A 10,040-nucleotide genomic window follows, 5' to 3' on the forward strand; every position below is an offset into this window, starting at 1 on the left:
TGTTCCTGTTATGAGCTTGCGTTCAAGTCAGAGTAATTCTTGGACAAAATTTCTTTACCTAATTTTCTACACAGTTGGAGTGTACATCGTGGCTTTTGAGATATTACGGTACCTAAAAACAAATTACATTCAAAAATGTATGTGAAGAAGTGAATGATTAGAATGTGCAGCCCCGTTGGGTGTTATATTCATCATTATAATGAATGTATTTTCTATTTTGTTTTGAGGCAGTAGGAACCGCAGAACAGATCTACTGCATCTCCATCTTTTGCGCCCTTTGTATTACATCCTTCTTTCACCGGCACATGTACACACATGGGGACTAAGAGGTCTAAACTGTAAGCTCTGTAGTAAAAGGTTCACATTGGCACACACATTGACACAGTGCAAAACATTTTTACCCAAGGTCGATGTAGGTGGTGTCATGACAAGGTGCCCCTATCCCTTGTTAACAATAGAGTAAGAGAAGTGTAAGAAGCCCAGCAGGCACAGGTGGGGGAATGCTATCTCCTCGTCAAGGAGGAACCAGACAACAGCAAAGTCCAACTTGATGTGAGAAGAAGGCTGCAGTTCCAGGAAGTGGTTCACACAGCTCTTAACAAACACTTGCAACATTGTTCTGTGGTCAGCCAAAAATTGCTAAATCATTCAAACTGAGCTCACGGTGCCATGTGATTATGGATGTGAGGAGGTACACGACAAGAAGGCTCTGAAATACAGTATCAGCATCTAATAAAGGGGCTCCACAGCATGATACTACCACCACAATTTACAGCTGGCACAATGTTCTCAGGGTAGAAATTCTTATCTCTGGTCATGGTTGCCAGCTGACTTAATCTTTGCTTCACTGAAATGTAGTTTTCCTTGCTCAGACAGTCATTTGCAAACTTTAAGGTGTTGAGTTTGTAGCAGGAACTTCTTTCTTGGATGACCACCTCTGAATCCATACTTGCTTAGACAGTGTCACTGGTTCCAATAGCTTTCAATTCAAGGCAGACCGTGTTGATTTCTGACCAACTAAACCAATGTTAAGGCTAAGATGCGCTCTTTGAAAGGCATTTTTGAATAATTAAAGGGAATGGGTATATTTGAGTGTGTTATGTACAACGTTGGCCCTTGGTTGATATCACACAACCCAAAAAAAATTGTGCACCAAATTCTCTTTTTTTCTCTCACTAAAATGTACAACCATTTTGCTGCAGAGAACATTACAAGGAAGCACTGGGAGCTTAGCTATGAAAATGCTCATAACACGTTGTAATAATATCAATAATCTGTGATAGTCATATTCATATGCGTTTAGTACTTGTGTTTTCCGTGCTTTAAATTAATCAATTTACTTTATTTTTTGGTTGGTTGCATGCCAGAATTTCCTGCAGTGATTAAAAAGAAGCAGCCAAACACAATGCGTGCTCAGTCATAATCTCTCCCACACTGGACGAGCTGCCATTCGCCCACATGTTCATTTAAAATTCCCGGTAGACAGGCATGTTTTTTTCCTTCCGGACCATCGCTTCCTGCCAGGATGCACCTCGATCAGAAACGTACAGACTATCGACAGCATTTGGTTCCGCTGTAGAAATGGCCTCGTCTGCTCGACCTACTATAAATGCCAAATGATCTCCTACCTTTTGGGAGTCGTCCGAGAGAACATATAGCCCCTCCTGAGCAACTACTTGGGAGTATCGGGCAGTATTTCTTCACAGTACTTTGAGGAGGCAGAAAAATAATGCTACATTTCTTGTGGCCAGAGCCGCTGTCACCCGCACAACTCAAGCGGCTGGAGGAGCATAAATACAGCGCCTCCGGTCGCTCCCTGTTTGAGCCACCGTGTCAGATCTACTGGAACTGGCTGGTCCAGCAAATACCGACATGGATTGCACCAAACACGCTAACCATTGTTGGACTGTTGGTCAATATCTTTTCCACAGTGGTGCTTGTGTACTATTGTCCAACGGCAACAGAGGAGGTGAGTAGAGCGACCTTGGTTAAAGTTTCCACACGGAGACAAGCGCTAATTATGTGCCCACCTCTGGCATGGAAAGAACACAGTCCAAAATTAGGACATTGTCAAAGTACACTCCGTTGCACCAATAAAAAATACAGAAATTCAAATATATACTGAATCAGTAATATCTATTTATTCATTCGGCATGCATTTGAGCCTTTAAGCCATTTCGTACTTTGTACCTTTTTTGACTTTTTATAACGGGGTCATTATGCTAGCTAGTGCCGTTGGCGGTGTATTTTTGGCAATTTGAAGACATGAACCACCGCGTTTTATTTGGAGGTTTAAACCGAATTGAAGATAGACTCTCAATCAGCGAGGAACGATGTTGCATCGCAACATGTTACGCTTGAGTAGCTACACGAAACGAGGAGCTGTTTAATTGTCACATTTTTTAAACAGCGACGGGACATGAACTCTAACGTGTGGTCATGTGATCTTATCGCGGCTGTTCTTGGAAAGTTGACCGCTTCGACCAGTATTTACTGTCCGCCCTAGTGTGATGCGGCGTTGTTTATGGCAAGACATCACTTTGGAGAAAAAAAACAACTTGTTTTTCAGTCCACCATCACAGTAGAGGTTTATCATTTAGCAACTCTGCAGGGTACATAAAAACCAGCATGTCGAATCACTGGTTCACTACATAAAATCCAGAAATAGGCCTTACAACGTGCAGCTGAGCTAAGAGTTGACCTATGATCCAACAGAACTGTATGTGCGCATTCATTGTGCTGTAATAACTACTGCAGGGAGTGCAGAGTTTTGTCTTTATCAGATGCACACCTTTGTCCATTCCAACCATAAGAACCTTGCAGTGGAATCAAAGTCCACGCAGCATGCTGTTGCTGTCAGATTCCACAAGTGCAAAGCATGTCAGTTTCCTCTATCAGTATTCAGAATAGACTGAGGCATATTTTACCAATGTCCACTTTTGTCTGTAAAGTCTCTAGATCCTGGATACAGTTCAGATATGTCCCTAAAGTAACCCTTGTAATAAAGCATGTCTGGTCAAAGAGGCACTTAGTACACAGACTTTAAGGCAAAAAAACCCTGCACTGACTGAAAAGTTTAGACAGCATGGGATTCTTAATCTCCCTAGAAAGACGGACTGAGTTTCTCTTAAATACTCTAGCACACACTTCCGTTCAGACACACACTCTTTGTAGTTATTAACACAGTGTGTTGACTGGATCAGTGTCCAGATGGTCCATAACCTTCATCCTAGTAAGAGGAATTGAGCTGCTCCAGTTTGGCAGAATCCCTCTCCCTGCATACTTAATTTAAACTCTGTAGCTTAAACTCTGTAACTGTTGTAATAATCTGTAGTGCATATGGTGCTGGGTGGCACGATACACACATTAATGACATATGTGTTAATCAAGCAGATAGAACTGGTGCTAGAGCTTCCCACAGCCTGACCCATGATGTTCTGTAATCAGTCACAACAAAAAATACCAATTCTTAACTTCTAACCAAATGTACGGTATATGCATGTGTATATGAATAAATTAATAGAATGACTTTATAAGTGGCTAATGAGTTCCAAAAGTCGTGAGCGCATCTATTTGCTAATCTGGACTCAAATTCTTAGGTTTAACAGTGAGACGGCTGCATTCCTAAAGTGCTGACATCCGCTGTTGTAATTATTGGTTTGTTTGTCTATTGTTTGAGAATAATCAAACATCCATTTCCTGTTTTCCAGATTCCAGGGAGTCATTCTTAAAACTCTTTTCTGATCGAAAGTCCCCAACTCATATATGCTGCACTTAGTTAATGCTTATATGAAACCGCAAATATTCGCAAATCAGGAGCTATAACCGGTATTTTCTTAATTGTTTTTACTTCGGGAAAATTATATAAAGAGCCGTTTAACAGTGTTATTTAGTACAAGTTGGCATAAATCATTAAAAGAAATGTTCTCTCATTCCTCCACCTCAGGCTCCAGCATGGGCCTTCATCCTGTCTGCTCTGGGGCTCTTCATCTACCAGTCTCTGGATGCTATTGACGGCAAACAGGCCAGGAGGACAAACAGCAGCTCAGCACTCGGAGAACTCTTTGACCACGGCTGTGATGCCGTCTCCACAGGTGCTTCACCCAAACTGTAATATTCTAGTAGATCATTAAATTAACAACACTTTTAAATGAACACTTGCTGAATCGTATCTTTTCCTCAACGTTTTTCTTTTTACCTTTCAGTCTTTGTTGCTGTGGGAACTTGCATTTCATGCGGAATAGGAGGATACTCAAACTGGATGTTCTTCTGTGGTTTTATCGGGATGTTTATGTTCTTCTGCGCTCACTGGCAGACCTATGTGTCCGGAACTCTCCGTTTTGGCCTGTAAGTTCCACACTCATGTGCTAATTGTATCCTGTGTGTTTTTTTTGTTCCACACAAAGGTGTTGCCTTTGTTTTCATTATGAAGGGTTATGAAAAGATGTAGTTTAAGCCAAACAGGATATTTATCTATCTATTTATTTATTTGTTAACCCTTGCGAAGCACTTTTGTTGCCTAAATCCAACCTGTTTGATATCAAAATAGAACTAGCTTTTTGTATAACCCTAACCAAACAGGAAAAATAGAACAAGGTTCTCTCTCGGATCTGAACTCAGGGCTTCACAACATTAATTCCCCTGACTAATTGACTAATTCCACCCACTCTGGGGCAACGTTCTTGTGCAAACATTAATCTATCATTCATAAAGTGTTTGAGATGTTGACAGACGTGTGCATCATGGCACCAAACGCAAGAGACTCTTTGTCCAAGAATGTTGCACATACACTATATTGACAAAAGTCTTCACTCACCCATTCAAATAATTAAATTCTGGTGTTCCAATCACCCAAGAATGGGTCGCTCAGTGAATTCCAGCCTGGTACCTGTGCAACAAGTCCAGTCTGGAAAGTTCCTCGTTCCTAAATATTCCACAGTCAGCTGTCAGTGGTGTTATAACAAAGTGGAAGTAATTGGGAATGACAGCAACTCCGTCACAAAGTCAAAACTAGTGAAAATAAGTGTGTTGGAGGTGATGAAAAAGGAAATTCATGTTGTCTGAAAGCTGCGAGAACTCATCTATGGTCTGCTTGGATTTGTTTATCCCCGAGTCCGAAATCTTTTGACATGACTTGATTTTCGATCGATACATTTAGCAAACAAAGATGCTGAATTAAAACCAGTTTTTCGCTGTTAATCTCTGCACAGGGTTGATGTCACAGAGGTGCAGGTGGCCATGGTAATCATGTACCTGATGTCAGCTTTTGGAGGCGTGAGCCTTTGGCAAACCACGGTAACTGAGGAAAAACCCATTTTGTCCACTCACATGCAACAACACTGTTCTCACAGGGACATTTTCATTTCACCTGAGTTAAGAGCTATTAAATGAATCAATTCCTAGTTTCTAGCCATTCTTCTAGTCTTTAAATAGAATTTGTGTTTTACTTTTACTCTGTGCTGCCTTTGGAGGCTTGACTTAACATCACATGAGAGAAGTGAGAAGGTAAATATTGGTAGTCAACGTCATGGCAACAGGTCATCTATCGGACATGATCTGGCTCAAAAAGCTGATGATGTCACCTGCATTTTTGTTTGTTTTTTGCTTTACCCTCCCATCACGCTCGGCATGCTTCAGCTCTCATATACGAACCTTTCTTCTTTCTATAAACTCTTGTCACCCGTTTAATTTGACCCGCCTGTGTTTCCATAGTTGCCCATATTAGGAGTGAAGCTGTACACCTTCCCCATCATGGGCATCGTCGGGGGCGCCCTGTATTCCTGCTACAACTACTTCTATGTCATTTTGAATGGAGGTGTTGGCAAGAATGGCTCCACTGTGGCTGTAAGTGGCTTGAGTTTTAAAATGTGTTACCAATTTTATTCTGTGACGACATATACTAATAATCAGTTCTGCTGTTTAGGACACGAGTGTGCTGAGTCCTGGTTTGCACATTGGACTCATTCTCACGCTGGCATTCATCATTTTCAAGAAGTCGTCCAGCCACCTATTTGAGCACCACCCTTGTCTGTACCTCCTCACTTTTGGCATGGTCATCGCTAAGATCTCCAACAAGCTGGTGGTACGTTTGATTGTCTTCTTACCCAAAATGAATTGCCCTAACGCGAACATTTGTGTCTGTCTGTATGACTCGGCACAGAATGCATTTAAACTCTTTACCTTGTGTTTTTTTTGTCTGTAGATAGCACACATGACCAAGAGCGAGCTGCACCTTCCCGACACAGCCTTTATTGGGCCCGGCCTCCTCTTCCTCAACCAGTACTTCAACAGCTTCATTGACGAATACATCGTCCTCTGGATCGCCATGGTCAGTGCTGAAAAAACATTTAAACGTATACACAGGTCTTTTTTATTTATTCATTTATTTTCAGGGGTAAGTGGTAAAGTACCTCAGACAACCTGACTTTCATAACTAGAATCATAAGTTCTACATTATGAGACTGTCAGAACCGATTTGTAGTAAATGGAACCTGACAACATGAACCCTCTTCAGTGTCATCACCCCACAACATGAACCAAATCTAACTTTAGCACTGTAATGTTAAAGATCATGTATTTTTCTCACATTTTAAGCAAATAAAGCTTTTTTTTTTTTTTTAATTTACACTGGAAAAATGCCCTGAGCAAAATTTGCCTCGTAGTTAGCACTTGGCTATAAAAAGTATTCCCCCTTCAGGAATATACCATTTTTTTTAACTTCTCACAGGTATTTAATGATGTCCAGGATAGAAGACTGTGTGGGATGTGGCAAAACCTTCAGCTTGCATTTTTATAGGCAGCCCATTGTGGATTTAGAACTTTGTTTTGAATCAGATGCTGGGTTGTTTACTTCCAGGATATTATTGTACTTAATCCAACCCATTCTTCCCTCAGCTTGTGATATGTTTCCACATGCCACTAGCTGCAACACACACACACACACACACACACACACGAAACAGACACCAAACGTTTCCCCTTATCTACAAAAGGCCTTTTTTGAACTTCCTTAGTCCCTGTGATTTGTTTCCAGAATGCATCAGACTCGTTTGGATTTTTATTTGCAAAGATCTGGCCCCAGGAAAGTTCCAATGACTCTTCCATGAAAGTCCTATTTTTGCAGGAACAACTGTACAGTAGAACAGTTGTTCTGCTAAGTCTTCCTTAAGTTATTTTCCAGCCGGTTAGAATTTGCCTTTGTAGCAACTCACACAACATATGTACAAAACATTTTCCTGAAAATGCTTCTTATGGTTTTCTCCTACTTTGTAAGCATTTTCAGTAGTTTGGGTAGATGTTTCTTGAATTTCCTTCACTCTAAAATGTAACAAAACTATCTCACTAATCTCTAATAATTAGAACATTGAACATTTTTTACAGCTTTTTAGAGATCGGTTCTCAGGTAGTTCACTGTTTATTTTTAGGTTTGTCGGTCATGTCTTCTCGTCACAATAACAGAATGTTTTTATCAGGAATTGTGCCTGAATTTTTGCCCTCCGCTGTATGTTTAGCTTGAAAAGGATTTTTGTAACTCAGCAAACGCCACTGGATTGAATTACTGAAAGGAAATGTAGAAACTGTTCGCTGCTGCTTCATGAGGCTGACACCCAACCAGCAAATGTGTCCGACGGGCCAAATACTGGTAAATGCTGGGATTAAACATACTGCTCACCCTGGATCATATGACAAAAAACTTTCAGTTATTGCTATTTTTATTTTCACGCCTTGGTTAGTTTTAACCGGCAGTAAAAACTTGCCAGACAAGTGAGCTTTGATGACTCATCGTTGGAATCGGTGCATCTTTCAGCTCGGCTTGTTTTCACACCAGCTTTCTTTAAAGTGGCATTTAAAGGGCACAGTTTCTCTTACACCAGTGAGATAAATATTCCATTGACGTATGTCACCTCTCTTGGCTGTGCAAATCCTGCCTTTGACCCTGCAGTTTTGACAGGATGAGTTTGAGTTATTATGCTAAAACCCTGCTTTATTCTTCAGACCGAGGCACCTTATAGCTATTTTAGCCATAAATTATACTTTTTATCTCAGTGATAGCCGATCATGTTGCTTGAACAGTCCTCAAGCAAATCACAGTTCAAGTCACACGAATCAGAATCAGCAACTTTACAAACTATTGTTAATATCAAGAGTCATGCCTGTGGGCTAATTCAACACTTGAAGCTGTAACATGACCTCATCTTTTCCTCAGATACTTTCTCTTCTGGATCTGACGCGCTACTGCACAGGCGTGTGCCTCCAGATCGCCTCCCACCTACGCATCAGAGTCTTCAGCATCACGCCTCCGAGCCACGCCCACCGCGACTGACGGCCTGCCCGGCGGGAGGAGGCGGGAAGAGACACAGATCTCTCCCCGCTGCTGAAAGCAGATGACGAGGACAGACCCTCGACCCCGAGCCTTGACAAAGTAACCACCTCCGATTGAAACTGCCTCACCCACCAGAGGGAAAAAAAAAAATCAAACCAACCCAACACTGCAAACCAAAATAAGAAAAAAAACGTTTGAAAAGCATGGATCTGTAGATTGGAAGAGTTTTCTTTTTAAGTCCCGGCTGTTGCGGCCAATCGTATTTCAATTTAAGCATCAGCGCAAAAAATGAAGTTTAAATTTTTACGTTGAAGAGGCACTTTCTGCTTATTCAACCTGAATACCAAAATGTTTTCTTTAAGTAGGTATTCTATTGCTTGGGCATATATCAAAGCATTTCTATCTGCTTTAAATTTCAAGACGCGTTCAGGTCACTTTGTCATCTTTGTGACACATAGACATGAGCGCCACCAAAATGTCTTTGATTCAGGCCCAGACTAAATAGATTGCCTAATTAAAGGTTGTTTTTTTTTTAAAAATTACTTTTTATTTATTAAATTACTAAATCTGACATGAATCAGGGCTTTAAAATGTAGCTTAAAAAAATTTTAAATGACCTTTAAAACCTCAAACAATCAAGTTTCCAATGTGGGCTGGCAGGTTGTCAATGAGCGCCGTGAAGGGGTAAAAAGTCATGTGTTGATGCTGAAAACGACGACGGGGTCCTCTTTTAGGTTCTCCCTACAAACACCACTCCAGTTTCCAGATTTTGTTTTTTTTAAAGCTCTAGTTACTTCTTTTTACTCCTGGAAAATAAGTCATCTGTGACCTTTAGAGCGCCGTCAGCTGATGAAGCATTAACACTCGACTTGTTCTGCTTTCTCTGTTCTTCTCCCTAAAGGGCTAATAGTTAATTATGTGTGATTGTACAGAGATGAACTGAAGACGCCTTAAATATTTTTGTTGTAATTACTGTTTAACTTGTGAATATTTAAAACGGCTTTTTATGTGTTTGTTTTTTCACTAAAGCATCTTACCAGATACAGCAATAGTTATGAAAAACAACAATGCTACTGTTTTCATTTTGGTTTGTTTGTTTAGTCCCCCCCCCCCCCCCTAACTGTTCACTCATAAAGTGTCTTTCATGTGTAGGTAGAGTGACTGGCTGGTTATTGAAGATTTGCCAGTGACTGTATAATGATGGAATATCACAGAGAAGTTGTAATCTGACTAACATAATTCAGGTTGATTGGGATCCAAAGGGATTTTTCTGTAGCGTGGAAAACTATTTAAGGGTTAAAAATGGTGTTAAGATTTGATTTTGCAAAACATCTTCCTCTCAGATTCCTGCAGCATTACGGACACTACAGATGAGCATGTTGACAGATAATTTTGCATAATATCTGGATGGACTTTGGAACTATGCATTGTCATGTACAACTTGGATTCCATACACTTTGTTGTAAAGTTCTATAACACAGTGAAACATCTTTCTATTAATAGATGGAAAAGATTGTAATAAAGACAATATTTTTCATCCATTTTGTTGAATACTGTCAGTGGTGAATAACAAGAGGAGAAGGGGGCATCATCGCAAAGTCTGCAATCAAGAAATGCCTTCATGCATGTTAACCTATTACCTGGATAAATGAAACCAAAACTAACTTGTTCAAGGATGACTGGAGGGTGGAGAAGGGAAGGAAAGGTTCATGGTTCA

At 40.6% G+C, this 10,040-nt stretch overlaps 1 protein-coding gene across 1 annotated transcript; it reads left to right on the forward strand.

Moving 5' to 3' along the window:
* Positions 1-1,529: 1,529 nt before the first annotated feature.
* On the forward strand, positions 1,530-9,864 carry chpt1 (choline phosphotransferase 1). Its single transcript, XM_072377285.1, has 8 exons — positions 1,530-1,969; positions 3,947-4,094; positions 4,206-4,347; positions 5,211-5,295; positions 5,713-5,844; positions 5,924-6,082; positions 6,203-6,328; positions 8,207-9,864. The coding sequence occupies exons 1-8, from the start codon at positions 1,730-1,732 to the stop codon at positions 8,321-8,323; spliced, it is 1,149 nt and encodes a 382-aa protein (XP_072233386.1). The 5' UTR covers positions 1,530-1,729; the 3' UTR covers positions 8,324-9,864.
* The last annotated feature ends 176 nt before the right edge of the window (positions 9,865-10,040 follow it).

This window comes from Leuresthes tenuis, unplaced genomic scaffold, assembly GCF_036924035.1.
Source record: "Leuresthes tenuis unplaced genomic scaffold, fLeuTen1.0.hap1 SCAF_23, whole genome shotgun sequence".
NCBI classification, from domain to species: domain Eukaryota; kingdom Metazoa; phylum Chordata; class Actinopteri; order Atheriniformes; family Atherinopsidae; genus Leuresthes; species Leuresthes tenuis.